Source organism: Muscardinus avellanarius, assembly GCF_963383645.1.
Source record: "Muscardinus avellanarius genome assembly, chromosome: 15".
In the NCBI taxonomy this organism is placed as follows: Eukaryota; Metazoa; Chordata; class Mammalia; order Rodentia; family Gliridae; genus Muscardinus; species Muscardinus avellanarius.
In genome coordinates, this window is record NC_137801.1 from 10,834,851 (window position 1) to 10,859,239 (window position 24,389).

General features: G+C 39.2%; 1 protein-coding gene across 1 annotated transcript in view; it reads right to left on the bottom strand.

Annotated features, from left to right (window-relative positions):
- Positions 1-24,389, bottom strand: part of NBAS (NBAS subunit of NRZ tethering complex) — a gene marked incomplete at both ends in the record, with an annotated part of 312,243 nt that overhangs the window by 50,269 nt on the left and 237,585 nt on the right. The window contains 2 exons of the mRNA XM_080711473.1: positions 7,724-7,926; positions 19,735-19,953. Of these exons, the coding sequence (XP_080567599.1) occupies positions 7,724-7,926; positions 19,735-19,953 (422 nt within the window). The remainder of the gene's footprint in view (positions 1-7,723; positions 7,927-19,734; positions 19,954-24,389) is intronic.

Here is a 24,389-nt window from a genome sequence, read left to right on the forward strand (position 1 = left end):
AGTCACAACTCCCCACTGGAGAACGCCCAACTTGGCACTCCCCACAGTCTAAGCAGCCTTGATTGACTCCCTGGGTCTGAGACTTTGTGATACAAACCAGTTAAGGAGTAGTGGTGACTGAGATACCACAGACACGAGATCCAGAGCATCTTAAGTGAACTCGTAGTGACTCGGGGAAGAACCCAGAGAAGGCACAAACTTCCAAAATCATGGGAAAGAGAAATAACAATGGAGCAGTGAATGCCAACAACCCCACAACATCAGAATCTGATAACACAGAAATCCAAAGATCTCTAGAAGATCAAATTAGGAAAATAACTTTAGAAATAATAGAGGACTTTCGAAAAGAATTTAGAGAGAGTCAAAAAGAGATAAAGGATGCAATTAATGAAGTAAAGGCCTCAATCCAAAGTATAAACAACAGATTAGACCACATGGAGAATAGAATCTCGCTCCTTGAAGATGATCATTCTAAAAATGAACGCATAGTTTCTAATTTAGAAAAAAAAACCCGACAGCAGGAATCTGACATTGAAGAAATATGGGCCCATTTCAAGAGAGCTAACCTAAGAATAATTGGAATAGAGGAGGGAAAAGAAGGTGAAACCAAAGGGATCAACAATCTCTTCAAGGAAGTAATAGCAGAAAATTTTCCAAACATAGAGCAAGAGGTCGATACACAGATCCAGGAAACTTATAGAACTCCCTTTAGACAGGATCAGAGAAGAGGATCCCCACGCCACATAATTGTCAAAATGACTAATGTGGAAGCCAAGGAGAGAATCTTAAAGGCAACAAAAACAAAAGGCCACGTGACATACAGAGGCAAACCAATTAGAATCACTCCAGACTTCCCAAACCAAGTTATGAAAGCCAGAAGGGCTTGGAGTAACATATTCCAAACTCTGAAAGAAAACAACTTCCAGCCAAAAATTTCCTACCCAGCAAAACTATCCATCAAATTAGATGGGGAAATAAGAAGCTTCCATGACAAACAGCAACTGAAGGAATTTATGTCTTCAAAACCAGCGCTAGAGAAAATACTCAAGGAGATTAACTGCAAAGAGGAAATGGGTAATACACGCCAGAACCAAAGAAACAAGAATTCCCATCCAGCAGACAACTAAGCAAAGAAGAATAAACAGTATCTTAAACAGAAATAAGATCTTAACATGTTGGGAATTAAAAATTATCTCTCTATAATCACACTTAATGTAAACGGCCTCAACTCCCCAATAAAAAGACATAAAGTGGCAAAATGGATTAAAATCCAGAATCCATCCATCTGCTGCTTACAAGAAACACACCTTACAAGTAAAGATAGGAACAAACTCAAGGTAAAGGGCTGGAGCAAGGTAATCCATGCTAATGGTACTCGAAGACAAGCAGGAGTAGCAACTATGATATCAGACAAGTTAGACTTCAAACCCAAACTTATTAGAAGAGACAAAGAAGGTCACATCTTACTGGTAAAAGGAATAGTCCAGCAAGAGGAAATAACAATAATCAACATCTATGCCCCAAACATAGGGGCAGCTACTTTCATAAATCAAACTCTTTGTGATATGAAGTCACACATAAATCCCAACACAATAATACTGGGAGACTTCAACACACCTCTCACAATACTAGACCGATCTTCCAGACAAAGGGTCAGTAAAGATGTCTCAGAACTAAAGAACACCATTAACCAAATGGACCTGTTGGACTCATATAGAATATTTCACCCAACTACAGCAGAGTTTACATTTTTCTCAGCTGCTCATGGAACCTTCTCCAAAATAGATCACATCCTGGGACACAAAATGAGCACTAGCAAATTTAAAAAATGTTACATACTTCCCTGTGTCATTTCAGACCATAATGGAATGAAACTAGAAATCAACTATAAGAAGACTCAGAGAAACAACATAAACATGTGGAGACTGAACACCACACTTCTGAATGAAGAATGGGTCATAGAAGATGTAAGAGGTGAAATCAAGAAATTTCTAGAAACAAATGAAAATAAAGAAACAACATATCAAAACCTCTGGGACACTTTGAAGGCAGTATTAAGAGGAAAATTTATAGCACTGAGTGCTCACATAAGAAAAACAGAAAATCTTCAAATAAATAGCCTTATGACACACCTCAAAGCCCTTGAAAAGCAGGAACAATTGAACCCCAAAGCCAGCAGAAGACGGGAAATTATTAAAATTAGAGCAGAAATTAACGAAATAGAGAATAAAAAAACAATACAGAAAATCAACAAAACTAAAAGCTGGTTTCTTGAAAAAATTAACAAGATTGATAAACCATTAGCCAACCTAACTAAAAAAAAGAGAGAATCAACCCAAATTATGAAGATAAGGGATGAAAAAGGAGACATTACTACTGACAGCGTAGAAATCCAGAGGATTATCAGAAACTACTTTGAAAAACTATACTCCAACAAAATGGAAAACCTGGAGGAAATCGACAACTTCCTAGATAAATACAACCTTCCTAAACTGAGTCAAGAAGATATAGAACACTTAAACCAACCAATAACAATTAAAGAGATTGAAACAGCAATAAAGAGCTTACCATCAAAGAAAAGCCCAGGACCAGATGGTTTCCCAAGTGAATTCTATAAAACCTTTATAGGAGAACTAATCCCAATACTACTCAAACTATTTCGGGAAATAGAAAAAACCGGGACTCTCCCAAATACATTCTATGAAGCCAACATCACACTAATACCCAAACCGAATAAAGACAGTTCAAGGAAGGAAAACTACAGGCCTATATCTCTGATGAACTTGGATGCAAAACTATTAAACAAAATACTAGCAACACGCATTCAAAACCACATCAAGAAAATCATTCACCATGACCAGGTAGGGTTCATCCCAGGGATGCAAGGCTGGTTCAATATACGAAAATCAATCCATGTAATTCATCATATAAACAGAATCAAAGACAAAAACCACATGATCATCTCAATAGATGCTGAAAAAGCATTTGATAAAATTCAACATCCATTTATGATAAAAACACTGCAGAGAATTGGAATAGAAGGAACATATCTCAACATTATTAAGGCAATCTACAATAAGCCCACTGCCAACATCATATTAAATGGGGAAAAACTTCAAGAATTCCCCCTAAAAACTGGAACGAGACAAGGATGTCCACTATCACCACTTCTCTTCAATATAGTACTAGAGACTCTAGCCAGAGCAATAAGGCAAGAAAAGGAAATCAAAGGAGTACAAATAGGAAAAGAAGAACTCAAGCTTTCACTATTTGCAGATGACATGATACTATACTTAGAAAACCCAACAAACTCAACCAAAAGACTTATAGAACTGATCAACAAATTCAGCAAGGTATCTGGATACAAAATCAATCTTAAAAAATCAGAAGCTTTCCTGTACACCAACCATAAATCCACTGAAAAAGAAATTCAGAAAACACTTCCACTCAGGATCTCCCACAAAAAAATAAAATACCTAGGAATAAACTTGACCAAGGAGGTAAAAGATCTCTACAAAGAAAATTATAAAACACTGAAAAAAGAAATCGAAGAAGATCTTAGAAGATGGAAAGACCTTCCATGTTCATGGATTGGCAGAATAAATATTATTAAAATGGCCATACTCCCAAAACTGATCTACAGATTTAATGCAATGCCCATTAAACTACCAAGATCATTCCTCACAGACATAGAAAAATCAGTCCTTAAATTTATCTGGAATAACAAAAAGCCCAGAATAGCCAAGGTAGTTCTCAGCAACAAAAACCACGCAGGAGGAATCACAATACCTGACTTTAAACTATACTACAAAGCCATTGTAATAAAAACAGCATGGTACTGGCAAAAGAACAGATATATAGACCAATGGAGCAGAATAGAAGACCCAGAAACAAGTCCACACACTTTCAGCCAATTGATTTTTGACAAAGGGGCCAAAAACATACACTGGAAAAAAGATAGCCTCTTTAACAAATGGTGTTGGCAAAACTGGTTAACCATATGCAGAAAATTGGATGTTAATCCCACTTTTTCACCCTGTACAAAAGTCAACTCACGATGGATCAAAGACTTGGAAATTAAACCAGAGACTTTGAAGCTCCTTGAAGAGGGCATAGGTCCAACACTACAACACATAGGCACAGACAAACATTTCCTCAACAAGACCCCAAAAGCACAACAAATTAAAAGGAGAATCAATACATGGGATTGCATGAAACTGAAGAGCTTCTGTTCAGCAAAGGAAACTATCAAGAATCTCAATCGAGAGCCAACAGAATGGGAGAAGATTTTTGCCACCTACACCACTGATAGAGGACTAATATCTAGAATATACAGAGAACTCAAGAAACTCAACACTAAGAAAACAAAACATCCAATAACAAAATGGGCAAATGAACTAAATAGACACTTCACAAAAGAAGAAATTCAAATGGCCAATAAATGCATGAAAAAATGCTCAACATCACTGGCAATCAGAGAGATGCAAATCAAAACTACCCTGAGATTTCACCTAACTCCAACTAGAATGGCCATCATTCAAAACACAAACAACAACAGATGCTGGCGAGGATGTGGAGAAGTGGGAACTCTAAGACATTGTTGGTGGGATTGCAAATTAGTGCAACCACTTTGGAAAACAGTATGGAGAATCCTCAGAAGAATGGGAACAAATCTACCATTTGATCCAGCAATACCACTGTTGGGTATCTACCCAAAAGAAAAGAAACCAAACTATCAAACTAATGCATGTGTATCTATGTTCATAGCTGCACAATTCACCATAGCCAAACTATGGAACCAGCCAAGATGTCCATCAACAGATGAATGGATTACAAAACTGTGGGATATGTACACAATGGAATTTTACTCAGCCATCAAAAAAAACTCAATTACATCATTTTCAGGGAAATGGATGGAGCTGGAGGACATTATGCTAAGTGAGATTAGTCAGGCACAAAAAATAAGAAATCAGATGCTTTCCCTAATATGTGAGAGTTAGGGAGAAATGGGTCATAGGAGGAACTCTTGGAAGAGCATCAGTAACTTTTAACTCTGTTTACATTGTCTTTGGATATACAATATTTTTTTATTTTTTAAGGGAGTTTATTTACCCATTTGTTGCCTGTGCCATTGAAATCATATCCAAGAAATCACTTCCAATTTCAATGTTGTGAGGTTTTATGACCCAGATTTTCTTCTAAAAGCTGATAGTATTAAGATTTATATTTAGGTCCTTTATCTATTTTGAGTTAATATTTGTATATGTGTTAGGTAAGGGTCCAATTTTATTATTTTTCATTTATTATTATTTTTCAACAATATTTAGTTAAAAGACTAGTATTTCCTCCACCAAAAGTTCATGGAAACCTTGTCAAAAATAACTTGACAATGTATGGAAGAATTTATCTCTAGGCTTTTATTTAGCTCCAATGGTTTATATATCTGCCTTTAGAACAGTACTACACTGTTTCAATTATTGTAGCTTTATATGGTTTGAAATCAGAAAATATACATCTTCTAGCTTTGTTCTTCTTTGAGACTGTTTTGGGTATCTAGAGCCCATATTCCATATCAGGATAGATTTTTTTTCTGAAAAATAAATAAATAAATGTATGATAGTTTCACCTAAAAAAAAAAAAGAAAAAAAATATTCTCTGGTAAGAAAGAAAGCAAAAAGAAATATTGAAATGTTATCTTTAAGTCATCAAAAGTTTGGTACCAGACAAATGAAACTGTTATGTGAGATTATCAATGTTAATATTGTATAAATTGCTATAATACTAGATGTCAACCACTAAGCCAAGCGTGGGAAGGAGGGATGGGGAGGGAATGGGGTGGGGATCGGGTAGGGGCTAACTGGGCGATGTGTGCATGTATGTCTACAAAAGTATCTTATTTATACCACTATGATGTATGAATACATTGCACCAATAAAAAATAAATTTAAAAAAAAAAAAAAAAAAAAAAAAGATTTATATTTAGGTCTTTTATCTATTTTGAGTTAATATTTGTATATGGAATTAGGTAAGGGTCCAATTTTATTCTTTTCCATGTAATTATTATTTTTCAACAATATTTAGTTAAAAGATTATTATTCCCACCACCAAATGTTCATGGAAACCTTGTCAAAAATAACTTGACAATATAGGGAAGAATTTAGCTCTAGGCTTTTATTTAACTCCAATGGTTTATATATCTGCCTTTAGAATAGTACTACACTGTTTCAATTATTGTAGCTTTATATGGTTTGAAATCAGAAAATATACATCTTCTAGCTTTGTTCTTTTTCAAGATCGTTGTGGGTACCTAGAGTCCATATTCCATATTAGGATAGATTTTTTTTTCCTGAAAAATAAATATATAAATATATGATAGTTTCACCTAAAAAATAGAAAAAATAGATCCTCTGGTAAGAAAGAAAGTAAAAAGAAATATTGAAATGTTATCTTTAAGTCATCAAAAGCTTGGTATCAGACAAATGAAACTGTTATGTGAGATTATCATTTTTAATTTTTGATAAATTGCTATAATACTAGATGTCAATCACTAAGCCAAGCATGGGAGGGAGGGATAGGGAGAGAATGGGGTGGGGATCGGGTGGGGGCTGACTGGGCAATGTATGCATGTATGTCTACAAAAGTATGTATCCCACTATGATGTATGAATACAGTGCACCAATTAAAAATAAAAATAAAAAAAAAAAAAGAAAAGATAAGCTCTATGGAAGGAGTAGCTGGCAAAAAAAAGTCTGCCATTTTGTCGGCTCTCTAGTTCCTTTGCTCTACAGAACCTCTTCAGTTTAATGCAATCGTACGTAGTGATCCTCCTTTTAATCCCTTGTGCCTTTGGGTTTTATGGAGAAAATTTTACCTATGCTGAAGTGTTGGACCTATGCCCTCTCCCTGATATGCAGAAGCTGAGGAGAAAAGGGGTCATAGGAGGAGCTCTGGATGAAGGAGAAACCATAGTTGTAGAAACCACAGATGAGCAAATAAAGCGACCTAACTGAGGGGGACGGAGGGGGACGAGGGAAATTCCCTAATGTGCATGACCTACATTCATACACATATCAACGTCAACCACTAGGCCAAACATGAGAAAGAGGGAGGGGGAGGGAACGCGGTGGAAACGGGGAAGGGTCAAATGAGTGCCGTGTGCATATGTGCCTCTACCATCTTGTACCCCATTAAAATGCATGACTACAATGCACCAACTTTAAAACAATGAATAGGCAAGATCTGAAAAAATTACGCTAAAGCCACTAGGAAGCCCACTCTTGACTGCCTGCTTCATGTGCTGTTTTAGACTTTCTCTTACCTCAGAAAGAATTCCAGAGCTGGGCATGGTGTCACACACCTGCATCTCAGCTACTTGGAGGATTGTGAGTTCAAGGTTAGCTTAGGCAACATAATGAGACCCTCATGTCCAAAATAAAAAAAGAATTTGAGGGGAGGAAGGAGATCTAAGCAGATGTTAGTTAACTTAACACGTTACAAAAAATACCAGTGATGAAACATTTCACGGCTCAACATTCTCAAGGTATTTTAAGATGTAAGAGTTTGAGAACTCTGCAAAATATCTCTCACTTCTGTGGATGACTTGGAAACTTAGAATGCGTCTACATACAGGAGGCTAGCTGAGCTTCCTAACAACTGTGAGGTGGACGACCATTGGCAGAAGGTTAGCTCGGGTTTACTTCCTTGTCCCCTCTTTATAGCTTACCTCAGGGCAGAGATTATTTTCATTACTGCACCGTGCACCACGTCCTTGGGTGAGACGTCCAGCGGGCCGACCGCCACCTCCAGCAGCTGCCGAATCATGCTCAGAGGCTGACCATCTACACACATGGCCACGGCTTGCTCATAAACTTTCCCTTTTTCTGATCGGGACAGATCATAGAGGTATGTGTATTTCTGTAGTGTTTCCTGAAAAGACATGGTAGAGACACTTAAATCTCAAACAGAAATTAAATGCCTTCATGCACATAACAAAACACATTTAGAAGGTGCTCAACCCTAACACACTGCAACCATCAACAGCACACCAGGGGCCATGAATGAATGTCAAAAGCTTAGGCTCAAGGGCCATCCAGGATGGACTGCAAATCTTTAACATTTGTTGGAATACTGGGCCTTTGTCATCTGAAATTTCAGCCCCTGAAAAAATCAAGATAAAGACAATAGGGTTTTGTGACTAGAGGGTTTGGGGAACATTAATTGATATAATGATGATATAAAAGTCAATTCTAGCCAGATGTAGTGGTACACACCAGTAATTCCAGTACGTGGGAGAATGAGACAGAAGGATCACGGATTTAAGACTAGCCTCAGAAAATTAGTGAGAGTCTCAGCAAAGTAATGAGACTGTTTCAAAAACAAACAAATAAACAAAGGGCTGAGGTATAGCTTGAAAGCTTGGAAGTAGAAGGAATGTGAGTTCAATCCCCAGTAAAACACACACACACACACACAGACACACACACACACACACACACACACACACACACACACACGTCTTTTAGCACGATATCAGGCATAAAGCAATACTTTGTATGAGTTTCACCATCATTATTTATTGTACAACCACACAGTAGTTATAATCTATTAAGCATCTACTATGTAATCCCAGGTATTGCAGATATGCTTAATAATTTATAACTACCATGTAGGTGTACATATGGCATCTAATTTAATACTTATAATAACCCTGAAAGTAGCTTTAATTTGTCCCATATTATCAAAAAGAAAACTGAAGACCCAAAATATAGTAGCATACTCAAAGTCATAGGCTAACAATTAGTGGAGTTGAGATTAGAGTCTGGAAGTCTGCTCCTCCATCTCCCAGGCCACAATGCCTGCCTCTGTTTATAATATCTGTGAGAATTACTGTTACAACAAATAATCTAAGACCAAAATATTGCTTTACAGTATACCAAATTTCCAGACATAGTCACTGAATGAAAATAAAGCTTTCCAGGTTCTTTATAGTATACGTAGTTATCCTGAATATATTGTTTTGTTTTTCAAAACCACCAGCTGAAAATCTGAATTAATTGCATTTTCCATGACATGAAAGAATTGCTGTTAATTTTCTGATAGTGATCTCTTATATTGGTTATATTCAGTTGTATATTCTAGAGAAAGATACAGAAGCACTCATGGCACACATGTAAAGATGACTGGGATTTGCTTTAGAATAATGCAGAGGAATGAGCTCAGCGTAGGTAGGTGTACCAGTATTGGGAATGGCCTAGGAAGATTTGAGAAAGCTCTGATTATTAATATATTTCAAAAATTGGGTGAGGGGCAAATCTGTGCAAGGACTTGGTTTCTGCCTAAAAGCAGGCAACTATTCTGATGTAAATTAACCTAGCTAAAAGCAATTAACAAGTCAATAGGAGAGGAGAACTAGGCCTTTCTCTAAAGACAGATCTACATGATTGGATAAGCTAGCTAAGATGGTAGGAGGGGTCGACCTTCATGAAACACCTTGCCACACCTGGCTGGGGGAGGTACCTTACAGGGACGTTCACTATGTCAGAATTATGTAAATAAGATGGAGGTCATGGGTATAAAAGTCCAGTCCACGTGCGATCCCTTTGGTGTATTCATTTTGAGTCACCCCCCATGCCATTTTGGCATGGGGCTGTATTTCTATTTTCTGTATTTCTATCTTTCTAATAAACTTCTTTAAATCTTCAGCAACAGTCCAAGCTATGCATATTTATTCTTAGCTTAGGACAAGAACCCGCGGGTTTTTTCTGTGTTTGGGTTTTGTTATGGGTTGGGGGAAAGTGTGTCTGGGACCCTCGCAGGGGTTCCCAGGGAACAGTTTCCCCAAACCATATTCTCCCAAATCTGTAACAGTAGGGATATGCATGAACAAAAATTGATCACATCTTGGTAACTGCTGAAGCTAGGAGTTGTGCACATTTGAGGAATGACCTTGGTAATTCAATGGGATTGTGTCAAAGACATAGATCACTTTTGGAAGAATGGCCATTTTGATGATACTTATTCTGCCTATCCAAGAACATGGAAGATCTTTCCACATCCAAAGGTCTTCTTCGAATTATTTTTTCAATGTTTTATAATTTTCTTTTTTTTTAATTTATTTTTTATTGGTGCAATGTATTCATACATCATAGTAGTATAAAGAAAATACTTTTGTAGACATACATGCACATCTCGCCCAGTTAGCCCCTACCACGATCCCCTCCCCATTCCCTCCCCATCCCTCCTTCCCACGCTTGGCTTACTGGTTGACATCTAGTATTATAGCAATTTATACAATATTAACATTGATAATCTCACAAAACAGTTTCATTTGTCTGGTACCAAACTTTTGATGACTTAAAGATAACATTTCAATATTTCTTTTTGCTTTCTTTCTTACCAGAGAATATTTTTTTCTTTTTTTTTTTAGGTGAAACTATCATACATTTATTTATTTATTTTTCAGAAAAAATCTATCCTGATATGGAATATGGACTCTAGATACCCAAAACAGTCTCAAAGAAGAACAAAGCTAGAAGATGTATATTTTCTGATTTCAAACCATATAAAGCTACAATAATTGAAACAGTGTAGTACTGTTCTAAAGGCAGATATATAAACCATTGGAGCTAAATAAAAGCCTAGAGATAAATTCTTCCATACATTGTCAAGTTATTTTTGACAAGGTTTCCATGAACTTTTGGTGGAGGAAATACTAGTCTTTTAACTAAATATTGTTGAAAAATAATAATAAATGAAAAAGAATAAAATTGGACCCTTACCTAACACATATACAAATATTAACTCAAAATAGATAAAAGACCTAAATATAAATCTTAATACTATAAGCTTTTAGAAGAAAATCTGGGTCATAAAACCTCACAACATTGAAATTGGAAGTGATTTCTTGGATATGATTTCAATGGCACAGGCAACAAAAGAGTAAATAAACTCCCTAAAAAATAAAAAAAAAATATTGTATATCCAAAGACAATGTAAACAGAGTTAAAAGTTACTGATCCTCTTCCAAGAGTTCCTCCTATGACCCATTTCTCCCTAACTCTCACATATTAGGGAAAGCATCTGATTTCTTATTTTTTGTGCCTGACTAATCTCACTTAGCATAATGTCCTCCAGTTCCATCCATTTCCCTGAAAATGATGTAATTGAGTTTTTTTTTGATGGCTGAGTAAAATTCCATTGTGTACATATCCCACAGTTTTGTAATCCATTCATCTGTTGATGGACATCTTGGCTGGTTCCATAGTTTGGCTATGGTGAATTGTGAAGCTATGAACATAGATACACATGCATTAGTTTGGTAGTTTGGTTTCTTTTCTTTTGGGTAGATACCCAACAGTGGTATTGCTGGATCAAATGGAAGATTTGTTCCCATTCTTCTGAGGATTCTCCATACTGTTTTCCAAAGTGGTTGCACTAATTTGCAATCCCACCAACAATGTCTTAGAGTTCCCACTTCTCCACATCCTCGCCAGCATCTGTTGTTGTTTGTGTTTTGAATGATGGCCATTCTAGTTGGAGTTAGGTGAAATCTCAGGGTAGTTTTGATTTGCATCTCTCTTGATTTCCAGTGATGTTGAGCATTTTTTCATGCATTTATTGGCCATTTGAATTTCTTCTTTTGTGAAGTGTCTATTTAGTTCATTTGCCCATTTTGTTATTGGATGCGTTGTTTTCTTAGTGTTGAGTTTCTTGAGTTCTCTGTATATTCTAGATATTAGTCCTCTATCAGTGGTGTAGGTGGCAAAAATCTTCTCCCATTCTGTTGGCTCTCGATTGAGGTTCTTGATAGTTTCCTTTGCTGAACAGAAGCTCTTCAGTTTCATGCAATCCCATGTATTGATTCTCCTTTTAATTTGTTGTGCCTTTGGGGTCTTGTTGAGGAAATGTTTGTCTGTGCCTATGTGTTGTAGTGTTGGACCTATGCCCTCTTCAAGGAGCTTCAAGGTCTCTGGTTTAATTTCCAAGTCTTTGATCCATCGTGAGTTGACTTTTGTACAGGGTGAAAAAGTGGGATTAACATCCAATTTTCTGCATATGGTTAACCAGTTTTGCCAACACCATTTGTTGAAGAGGCTATCTTTTTTCCAGTGTATGTTTTTGGCCCCTTTGTCAAAAATCAATTGGCTGAAAGTGTGTGGACTTGTTTCTGGGTCTTCTATTCTGCTCCATTGGTCTATATATCTGTTCTTTTGCCAGTACCATGCTGTTTTTATTACAATGGCTTTGTAGTATAGTTTAAAGTCAGGTATTGTGATTCCTCCTGCGTGGTTTTTGTTGCTGAGAACTACCTTGGCTATTCTGGGCTTTTTGTTATTCCAGATAAATTTAAGGACTGATTTTTCTATGTCTGTGAGGAATGATCTTGGTAGTTTAATGGGCATTGCATTAAATCTGTAGATCACTTTTGGGAGGATGGCCATTTTAATGATATTAATTCTGCCAATCCATGAACATAGAAGGTCTTTCCATCTTCTAAGATCTTCTTCGATTTCTTTTTTCAGTGTTTTATAATTTTCTTTGTAGAGATCTTTTACTTCCTTGGTCAAGTTTATTCCTAGGTATTTTATTTTTTTGTGGGAGATCCTGAGTGGAAGTGTTTTCTGAATTTCTTTTTCAGTGGATTTATGGTTGGTGTACAGGAAAGCTTCTGATTTTTTAAGATTGATTTTGTATCCAGATACCTTGCTGAATTTGTTGATCAGTTCTATAAGCCTTTTGGTTGAGTTTGTTGGGTTTTCTAAATATAGTATCATGTCATCTGCAAATAGTGAAAGCTTAAGTTCTTCTTTTCCTATTTGTACTCCTTTGATTTCCTTTTCTTGCCTTATTGCTCTGGCTAGAGTCTCTAGTACTATATTGAAGAGAAGTGGTGATAGTGGACATCCTTGTCTCGTTCCAGTTTTTAGGGGAAATTCTTGAAGTTTTTCCCCATTTGATATGATGTTGGCAGTGGGCTTATTGTAGATTGCCTTAATAATGTTGAGATATGTTCCTTCTATTCCAATTCTCTGCAGTGTTTTTATCATAAATGGATGTTGAATTTTATCAAATGCTTTTTCAGCATCTATTGAGATGATCATGTGGTTTTTGTCTTTGATTCTGTTTATATGATGAATTACATGGATTGTTTTTCGTATATTGAACCAGCCTTGCATCCCTGGGATGAACCCTACCTGGTCATGGTGAATGATTTTCTTGATGTGGTTTTGAATGCGTGTTGCTAGTATTTTGTTTAATAGTTTTGCATCCAAGTTCATCAGAGATATAGGCCTGTAGTTTTCCTTCCTTGAACTGTCTTTATTCGGTTTGGGTATTAGTGTGATGTTGGCTTCATAGAATGTATTTGGGAGAGTCCCGGTTTTTTCTATTTCCCGAAATAGTTTGAGTAGTATTGGGATTAGTTCTCCTATAAAGGTTTTATAGAATTCACTTGGGAAACCATCTGGTCCTGGGCTTTTCTTTGATGGTAAGCTCTTTATTGCTATTTCAATCTCTTTGATTGTTATTGGTTGGTTTAAGTGTTCTATATCTTCTTGACTCAGTTTAGGAAGGTTGTATTTATCTAGGAAGTTGTCGATTTCCTCCAGATTTTCCATTTTGTTGGAGTATAGTTTTTCAAAGTAGTTTCTGATAATCCTCTGGATTTCTACGCTGTCAGTAGTAATGTCTCCTTTTTCATCCCTTATCTTCATAATTTGGGTTGATTCTCTCTTTTTTTTGTTAGGTTGGCTAGTGGTTTATCAATCTTGTTAATTTTTTCAAGAAACCAGATTTTGGTTTTGTTGATTTTCTGTATTTTTTTTATTCTCTATTTCGTTAATTTCTGCTCTAATTTTAATAATTTCCCGTCTTCTGCTGGCTTTGGGGTTCAATTGTTCCTGCTTTTCAAGGGCTTTGAGGTGTGTCATAAGGCTATTTATTTGAAGATTTTCTGTTTTTCTTATGTGAGCACTCAGTGCTATAAATTTTCCTCTTAATACTGCCTTCAAAGTGTCCCAGAGGTTTTGATATGTTGTTTCTTTATTTTCATTTGTTTCTAGAAATTTCTTGATTTCACCTCTTACATCTTCTATGACCCATTCTTCATTCAGAAGTGTGGTGTTCAGTCTCCACATGTTTATGTTGTTTCTCTGGGTCTTCTTATAGTTGATTTCTAGTTTCATTCCATTATGGTCTGAAATGACACAGGGAAGTATGTAACATTTTTTAAATTTGCTAGTGCTCATTTTGTGTCCCAGGATGTGATCTATTTTGGAGAAGGTTCCATGAGCAGCTGAGAAAAATGTAAACTCTGCTGTAGTTGGGTGAAATATTCTATATGTGTCCAAAAGGTCCATTTGGTTAATGGTGTTCTTTAGTTCTGAGACATCTTTACTGACCCTTTGTCTGGAAGATCGGTCTAGTATTGTGAGAGGTGTGTTGAAGTCTCCCAGTATTATTGTGTTGGGATTTATGTGTGGCTTCATGTCACAAAGAGTTTGATTTATGAAAGTAGCTGCCCCTATGTTTGGGGCATAGATGTTGATTATTGTTATTTCCTCTTGCTGGACTATTCCTTTTACCAGTAAAATGTGACCTTCTTTGTCTCTTCTAATAAGTTTGGGTTTGAAGTCTAACTTGTCTGATATCATAGTTGCTACTCCTGCTTGTCTTCGAGTACCATTAGCATGGATTACCTTGCTCCAGCCCGTTACCTTGAGTTTGTTCCTATCTTTACTTGTGAGGTGTGTTTCTTGTAAGCAGCAGATGGATGGATTCTGGCTTTTAATCCATTTTGCCACTTTATGTCTTTTTATTGGGGAGTTGAGGCCGTTTACATTCAGTGTGATTATAGAGAGATAATTTTTAATTCCCAACATGTTAAGATCTTATTTCTGTTTGAGATACTGTTTATTCTTCTTTGCTTAGTTGTCTGCTGGATGGGAATTCTTGTTTCTTTGGTTCTGGCGTGAATTACCCATTTCCTCTTTGCAGTTAATCTCCTTTAGTATTTTCTCTAGCGCTGGTTTTGAAGACATAAATTCCTTCAGTTGCTGTTTGTCATGGAAGCTTCTTATTTCCCCATCTAATTTGATGGATAGTTTTGCTGGGTAGGAAATTTTTGGCTGGAGGTTGTTTTCTTTCAGAGTTTGGAATATGTTACTCCAAGCCCTTCTGGCTTTCATAACTTGGTTTGGGAAGTCTGGAGTGATTCTAATTGGTTTGCCTCTGTATGTCACATGGCCTTTTGTTTTTGTTGCCTTTAAGATTCTCTGCTTGGCTTCCACATTAGTCATTTTGACAATTATGTGGCGTGGGGATCCTCTTCTCTGATCCTGTCTAAAGGGAGTTCTATAAGTTTCCTGGACCTGTGTATCGACCTCTTGCTCTATGTTTGGAAAATTTTCTGCTATTACTTCCTTGAAGAGATTGTTGATCCCTTTGGTTTCACCTTCTTTTCCCTCCTCTATTCCAATTATTCTTAGGTTAGCTCTCTTAAAATGGGCCCATATTTCTTCAATGTCAGATTCCTGCTGTCAGGTTTTTTTTTCTAAATTAGAAACTATGCGTTCATTTTTAGAATGATCATCTTCAAGAAGCGAGATTCTATTCTCCATGTGGTCTAATCTGTTGTTTATACTTTGAATTGAGGCCTTTACTTCATTAATTGCATCCTTTATCTCTTTTTGACTCTCTCTAAATTCTTTTCGAAAGTCCTCTATTATTTCTAAAGTTATTTTCCTAATTTGATCTTCTAGAGATCCTTGGGTTTCTGTGTTATCAGATTCTGATGTTGTGGTGTTGTTGGCATTCACTGCTCCATTGTTATTTCTCTTTCCCATGATTTTGGAAGTTTGTGCCTTCTCTGGGTTCTTCCCTGAGTCACTACAAGTTCACTTAAGATGCTCTGGATCTCTAATCTATGGTATCTCAGTCACCACTACTCCTTTACTGTGTTGTATCACAAAGTCTCAGACCCAGGGAGTCAAGGCTGCTTAGATCGTGGGGGGTGCCAAGTTGGGTGTTCTCCAGTGGGGAGTTGTGACTATGGTATGATATCTCTGCCACTGCCACTCCCCCACTGGGCTGCACTGCTAAAATCTCCGACCCAGGGAGACTATCTGCGCAAGTCCCTGGGAGTGCAGTACTGGGATTTCTCCCCTAGGGGCCGCAATTTGACTCACGGTTGTTGAGTGTGCTGATGGAGCTGTAGTGAACTCGGTGGATTTGCTGGTGCCGCCACTGGCAATATGGCACCACTGCCACGTCCTCGGCCGTGATGCGGCGTATTTCTTCTCTGGTTTTGAACTCTGCTCTGAGTCCTTGCCAGTTGTGCTGCGCCCAGCCTTTGGGAGCTTTAGATGTTCCCTGCACCAACAAAACTGCTGACTGCCGCCCGGCTGTTCAGCACCTGCTCACCTCGGCTCGCTGTCCACCCCTCCTCTCAGGCGCCTGGTGGCTGGTTGAGTGGGTTGGTCTAGGGCCATCCGGTGAACTCGCCACTGCCGCCAGCAGTAAGACGCTGCTTCTGCATCCTAGGCCGCGAGGCCAGAGTACCTCCTCTCTGGGTTTGAGCTCTGTTTTGAGTCTCCCTCCTCTCTGGAGCCTGGTGTTGCTAGGGGAGATGTAGGCCGCGCTGTTCCGGCCGCTCTGCGCCGCGGCTCTGGCTGCTCTGCACCACGGGTCTGGCCACTCCGGCTGCTCCGGCCGTTCCGCAACGCGGCTCTGGCTGCTCCGGCTGTTCTGGCCGCTCCACTCCGGCTGCTCTGGCCGCTCCGCTCAGCTGTTCTGGCCACTCTGCTCCGGCTGCTCCGGCCGCTCCACTCCGCGGCTCCGGCCACTCCACTCCGCCGCTCCAGCCAATCCGCGCTGCAGCTCTGACTGCTCCAGCTGTTCTGGCCGCTCCACTCGGCTGCTCTGGCCGCTCTGCTCAGCTCCTTGGAACCGCGACTCCAGCTGCTCTGTACCGCGGGTCTGGCCACTCTGGCCGCTCCGGCCGTTCCGCGCTGCGGCTCTGGCCGCTCCGGCTGCTCCACACCGCGCGGGCGCGGCACTTCGGGCTGGTTTTTTTCCGGTGTCTTGTTTTTCCAGCCCTTTTTCTCTGTCCCTTGTATTTACTGTTTTTATTTCTTTGCTGTGGTGTTTTCTGGCTCTGGAAGGCACTGGTTTTGAGGTAGTAGAGTTGGATTGTTAGCGGGACTTGTAAGTGCCGCTTTCCTCCGTCGCCATCTTCCCGGAAGTCCTCTATAATTTTCTTTGTAGAGGCCTTTTACCTCCTTGGTTAGGTTTATTCCTAAGTATTGTATTTTTTGTGGGATATCCTCAGTGGAAGTGTTTTCTGGATTTCTTTTTCACTGGATTTATAGTTGGCATACAGAAAAGCTTCTGATTTTTTAAGACTGATTTTGTATTAAGACATTTTGCTAAATTTGTTAATCAGTTCATTAAACCTTTTTGTTGAGTTTGCTGGGTCTTCTTAATATAGTATCATGTCATCTGCAAATAGTGAAAGTTTGAGTTCTTCTTTTCCTATTTGTACTCCTTTAATTTCCTTCTCTTGTCTTATTGCTCTAGGTAGAGTCTCAAATACTATATTGAAAAGAAGTAGTGATAATGGACATCCTTGTCTTGTTCCTGTTTTTAGGGGAAATCCTTGAAGCTTTTTCCCATTTAATATGACGTTGGTTATGGGCCTATTGTATTACTGTGGCTTTTATGATGTTTAGGTATGATCCTTCTATTTTAATTCTCTGCAGTGCTTTTTGCATAAATGGATGTTGGATTTTGTTGAATGCTTTTTCAATGATGATGTGATTTTTGTCTTTGGTTCTGTTTATGAGATGAATCATGTGGATTGTTTTTGTATAATCTTAATCTCAAGATTCAAACTTAGCCTTAGGTTCTTATGATTATGGATTGTGGCATTACAAATAGGAACAGAATAAAATAAAGATTGGTAACATCAATATGCTCTCTAAAACAGACCCTTTATATCATTTATGCCACTATTTAATGATATTTATTAGATAATAGGCATTAAAAACACAAAGTGAAATATAACTGCTATCCAGCTTTAGAATTCTGTTATCTTGCAATGAGGGGTTTGTAGTTCTGTGTTTCACACAGATTTTGAAGTCTCCCAGATGTTCATTATCTGAATTTCTCTCCACTACAAGCCACTAATACAACTCAATAGATGTCATTTAAGAATAACGAACACAGCGGTCAGTGGCCACCATTGTGTTAAAGGGTAGATGGAGGATATCATATGCATGGGAGATGTAAGTGGAGTCTACCATATATTTAAACACTATTGTTACTTATAGGTCACATACATGAAAATCATTTACTTTTTCATTTGTCAGTTTTCCAGTTATGGAAAAGAATATCTAAAATCTTGTGAATATTAAAACACAGAGAAAAAAAAAAAAAACAACCTCTGAGAGCCTCATATGGCTTCTGGTTTCTTGTACAGTCCTGCACACAGGTCCTCAGACCTCAGCAAGGGTGGAGGCTCCTGAGCCTCATGATGTTTTAGAGATACCAAGTCTCAACTAGAAACCAACAGGGAACAGTATGACTAGCTATAAAATTCATATCAATAATAATATTCTATTGGAAACATGTAACATTAAAACAGGATAAGGAGGATGCATAGTTTTTTTTAAACTGTTGAAAATGGCGTAGAAAATTATTTTTGATTTTTTTCCCCCTGAAAATTAGGAGGTAAAGCCCTGTTATTTAGTTGGGAGCAAAACACCCAGCATCTAGAAGAGCTTGAGAACCACTGTCTTTAACACTTCTGAACCTTAGGGATGCCTTCTGCACCTGAGGCACCTACCCAGTGCTCATTAACTCCAGCCTCCACCTCCTCTTCTCCCACCCTCCCCAGCCCCTGCCTCTCACCCCTTTCCTTCCTAGGGATCACCTGCATTAAATGGAACATTCTTTTTGAAAGAAGTGAACTGACAATCAAGTGATAACGAAGAGTTTGAAGGATGAAGGCTTGGAGGATCATTTTCAGGTCATTCTGCAAGTCTGAAGACCCTGTCAAAACTACTGCTATCACCATTTGTGTGTGTGTGTGTGTGTGTGTGTGTGTGTGTGTAGAACTGAGGATTGAACCCAAGGGCATTCTACCTCTAGGCTACACACCCAGCCCTATTTTTATTCTTTTATTTTTGAAACAAGGGCTCACTCAGTTGCAGAGAGCTTCACTAAGTAGCTGAGGCTGGCTGTGAACTTTGGGATCCTCCTGTCTCAGCCTCCCAATTACTAGGATTATAAGTGTGCGCCACCATGCTGGGCTCACTGGGATCTTAAGGGTCCCACAGAGGTCGTGCCTTCCAGGCTTCGTCCCCAGGATGGCTCTGTTGGAGGTGAGGGAACCTGTACGAGTTGGGGCCCAGTAAGGGGTCTTTAGGCCATGGTGGGGGGACTTTGAAGGAGACACTGGACTCCAACCCCTTTACCCTTCTCTCTTTGCTTCCTGGACATAAGGGTGAGTGGTTTTACCCCTCACACGCTCCTGCCCTAGGACCAAAGCAATGGGGCCAACAGATGAGGGGCTGAAACCTTAAAAACTATGAGATAAAGTAAACTGACTAACTCAGTATTTGTTACAGCAATGGAACACTGACTAACAGGACTGCTAATGTAGCTTTCGAGAAGAAACCAAAGGATATTCTGGTACTCTCTTGGCGGGTGGGCACATGGAAGTCTCCACTTCATTACCTGTTCACTGTTTCTCAGAGAAACGATGAAGCTGTGGCCGAGGGTCTCCAGGTGGGCAAGCGACTTCTCTAGATGTTTTAAAGTGTCCTCATAGGTCACTTCAGAGTCACCAGCTTCGGGAATGTCTGCTTCTGGATTTCGTTTCCGTGGCTTCTCTATAAAATGTCTGACTGTCTTAATGGCCTTTCTCGTCATCTCTTCACGTGCTTCCACTGAGAGCTGTGGAAAAATAAGACACTGAACAATAGAGACAAACCGGCCTCACAGTATTACATAGGGCAGATCCAATAAAGTATTAGTGAGGTGGTGAGAATGAGAGTGAAGGTTTAATATGCACAATTAACCACTGAATTAGACTTTACTATATTCTTCTGTGAAAAAACAAAACAAAACAAAAATGTCATGGTTATAATGATGCTATGGGCTATTTGTCCTTTGTTCAACTAAGATTTGTTGAGTAGGGAAATTAAAACGAATAGGCAACTTGGTACAGCTCTAACAAGTCTTTATTACAAAACCAGCAGAAAATAGACAGAGAAGACAAAGCAGTGTGCAGGCACGCTGGAGAGCCCTAAAATGGGCCTCTGACCCCTCTCCATCCCTGGCCTTTAAATGGATTTTTTTTGGTGTGTGTGGTACTGGGGGTGGAACCCAGAGGCCTTCTACCTCCGGGCTACGCTCCCAGGCCTATTTTATACTTTTATTTGGAAACAGGGTCTCACTAAGTTGCTGAGAGCCTCACTAAGTAGCTGAGGCCGGCTTTGAACCTGTGCGATCCTCTTGTTTCAGCCTCCCAAGAGCAGGGATTACAAGCGTGCGCCACCACACCCATCTTTTTTTCTTGTGTGTGTGTGTGTGTGTGTGTGTGTGTGTGTGTGTTAAATGATCCTTCTAATTTTATTTTACTTTTTCTTTTTGTTTTTGGTGGTACTAGGGTTCCTGGAAGCCCTTCTACCTTAGGGCTACATTCCCAGACCTATTTTATATTTTTTTATTTGGAAACAGGATCTCTTAAGCCAGCACATGCGGCTGGCTTCGAACCTGCGCGATCCTCCTGTCTCTGCCTCCCAAGCACCGGGATTACAAGCCTGTGCCACCACGCGTGGCTTTAAATGGATTTTGTATTGGTATGTTCTTATCAGCGTTACCAAGGCAATGCGCTAGTAACATTTTTTTGCTAGGTGGTGCCTCTTTGCCTCTGAACAGTGCCCTTGCTAAGTGCAGGGCTCAAGGATGATGCTTACTGTATCAGGCAGTGTTACCTGCTCATAAACTATGGGTGCTTTGAAGCAGCTCACAGAGTTTACCTTCCTATACCCAGGCCAGGTCACAAAGCAAAGGGGGTAAACAGAGCACTGATTGCCTCTACATATTTTCAGGGCTAAAAGCTTCAATTGTCTCTTGGGCTTCTAAGGCTCAAGGCCTTAATTTCCTTTATATTCTAACTATAGGTCGGTCATTAGAACCAAGGGCAGAGAGCGGAAGCTCTGCAGTGTAACAGCAGCCACCCCTCCTGCCTGAGCGCCCGCAGAGCACCCAGGCTCTGGCTGCTTTTTATATTTTGGAAATTAATACCGAAGCAATTTTCTAATACCAGCACAAAAGAAGTCAGGTACCCAATGAATAATATAGATTTTCAAAATGACAGATCTCAAAGTAGGCAGTGTTGGAGTAGGCAGTGTTGGGATGGGTAAAAACAGTGTTCACACTGATTACCGGTTACAGTGTAAAAATGAGGATCATTTCTGCAATCATCATTTCTAGTTCTGCCGGGCGTGGTGGCGCACGCTTGTAATCCCCGCGCTTGGGAGGCAGAAACAGGAGGATCACGCAGGTTAGAAGCCAGCCGCATGTGCTGGCTTCAGAGACCCTGTTTCCAAATAAAAATATAAAAATAGGTCTGAGAGTATAGCCCGGAGGTAGAAGGGTTTCCAGGAACCCCAGTACCACACATACACAAAAAAAATCTAGTTCTGATCATTTATTATAAGGAAATAATAAATTCAAAAGAAATACAAGCATAAACTTCAAGCCGGGTGTGTGATGGTGCGCGCTTGTAATCCCAGTTTTTTGTTTTTTTGTGGTACTGGGGTTCCTGGAAGCCCTTATACCTCTGGGCTACACTCCCAGACCTATTTTTACATTTTTATTTGGAAACAGGGTCTCCTAAGCCAGCGCACGCGGCTGGCTTCGAACCTGCGTGATCCTCCTGTCTCTGCCTCCCAAGCGCGGGGATTACAAGTGTGTGCCACCACGCCCGGCTAATAATCCCAGTATGTGAAAGGCTGAGACAAGAGGATCACAGGTTCACACCCAGCCTCAGGAATTTTGTGAGGCCCTCCACAACTTAGTGAGACCCTGTTTCAAAATAAAAAATAAAACATACGGCAGCGGGTATAGCTAGGAATGACCCTGGGTTCAATCACCAGTACAGCAAAAAAAAAAAAAAAGAAAAGAAAAGAAAAGAAAAGAAAAAGAAAAAAGAAAAACTTCAAAAGCAATCTAATTGACAAGAAAATGATAACTAGTTTACAATAAATTAATGGTTAACATTATGCACTTTTTGAAGTTAGAATCAGTACTACAAACATTTTTTTTAAATACTCCCCAGAAAATGTTAAATTTTAGACAGCAGGATATAAAATAAAACTGTCCTTATCACACTTAGAGTAAAATTTAAATTGTATCTATATCTAAAATACATTATATATACCTAGATATATATGTATATGTAAAAATATATGTATTCAGCCAGTTTTATGTATATGTATAATACCAAAAATATGCATAATGCCAAAAAATTAGTTACTATAGAGATATTGGGATTATTGGCAATTTTTCCTTCTCTGCCTTCCAAGGTTTATGTCCCGATGGCTACCTGAATACCTTCATTTCCCACTGATATGTGGCAAGCACTGGGTCATGTGTATAGGGGTTATGTTTTTCTAGTAAAGTCTAAAATATTAAGCTCATTCTCAAGAAGACAAAAGAAAGTCTGAGCTTCGCACATTTTGGTGGAGGAAGCAGATACCACCGAGCCCTTCTGGGTGTGCTCTGAGACTCTGCTGATTAATGCCGCTTTGGTTCTGTCTTTAGCTTCCTGTCTACTACTCCAGCACATTTTTAGTGTATCTCTAAAATGTGTATGCTGTTTTATTTTTTTTTTAAAGGAAACTCAGCTAAAATTTCTAGGACAAAAATCCTAATAATTTCCTTATTATTTCTTAAAATCGGTTATTGTACATCCCTTGTTTTTTCTGAAAAGTAGGAATAGGCTTAAATAAAGACATCAGTGACTACAAGGGGACACTACAGTGACTACACCTCCTGTCTGCTACTTCCAAGTCACTCTACACAGAATTATTAGCTTCAAGTCCTAATAGCTGAAGTTTTCTTAATACTATATAAATGTTGATAAAAAGGTACCCTTAGGAAAGTATTTTTCCACTGAATTGTAACTAAATTCTTGCTATGCAAATGCAGCTTCAAAACAACTTCTGTAGGCCCCACTTCTTATCAGATTTCTGCCTCTAAGCACCTATGCATTAAAAAACATAATAATAATCAGAAGCCACCACTGACTGACAAAGATTAATTATGCAATTGTGTCCCTGTCTCCCTGTGGTTTAGGAATAAAAGGTACCAGAACTGTGCTTCATTACACAGACCTCCCCCCCACCGCCACTCTCTACTTGTCGATTTTTCACCTTCCTAATGGATTTTCATGTAATTCTATTTTTTCAAAAGCCCTTGTTATGGACATCCTCAAATGCCTCAGCACAGAACATAAGGATTTTCACAAGCTGGTACCAAGCTAGCCCTCTAGCTTCATGATAGAATGGCAGCTCACCCTCGGCTCCAGCCACACAGACATTATCATCCCGCCCCCCCGGGTACCATTATGCGCTCTGCTGTCTCAATGAAACGCTTGCTGACTTCTTCTTGGCAGGGCCAACTCCTCATCATGCTTCAATACTAGATGTATGCATGTTATGATCTGGATTATGGAATGGCCTCCAAAAGAACACATGTAGAGACCAGGTCCTCAGTGCATCAAGGGTCAAAGGGGCGCAGCTGGAGAAGGAAGTCAGTCGGAGCCTTTATCACTGTATCTGTCCCTGAAGAGTCAGTGTGTCTGTCTGTCTGTCTGTCTGTCTGTCTCTTTCTCTCTCCCCCATCCCTCTCCCTCTCTTTCTCTCCTTCTCTCCCTCCGTCTCTGTTCTCTACGCTGCTAGGAGTTGAGCAACTTTCCCTCCCTACTGCTGTGATGTTGGCCTTGGGACTGGCTGACCATGAACTGAACCTCTGAAACCATGAACCAAGCAAACCTTTCTTACTCTAAGTCATTCTTGTTAGGTATTTTGGTCATAGCACTGCCAAAGCCAACGGATGCAACCCAGCCCAGACTCATGTGCTTCTGCAGCCCCCAAAGCAAGTCCTCTGGGGAGTCCTCTGCTCTGATATCCACATGCATCAACCACTTTCTTCTCGCATGGAGACTCTGTTTCTTCTGTGTTGCTGAGTCCAGATATCACACTGAACTCCACGGTCTCATAAAACGTGCTGTTGGCCTTGAGAAGCAAATGACCGCTTTCAAGCGTTGAAGTTGACCACATTACCACAGTCATCAGAGCAGTCATCGGAACATTCTCCTA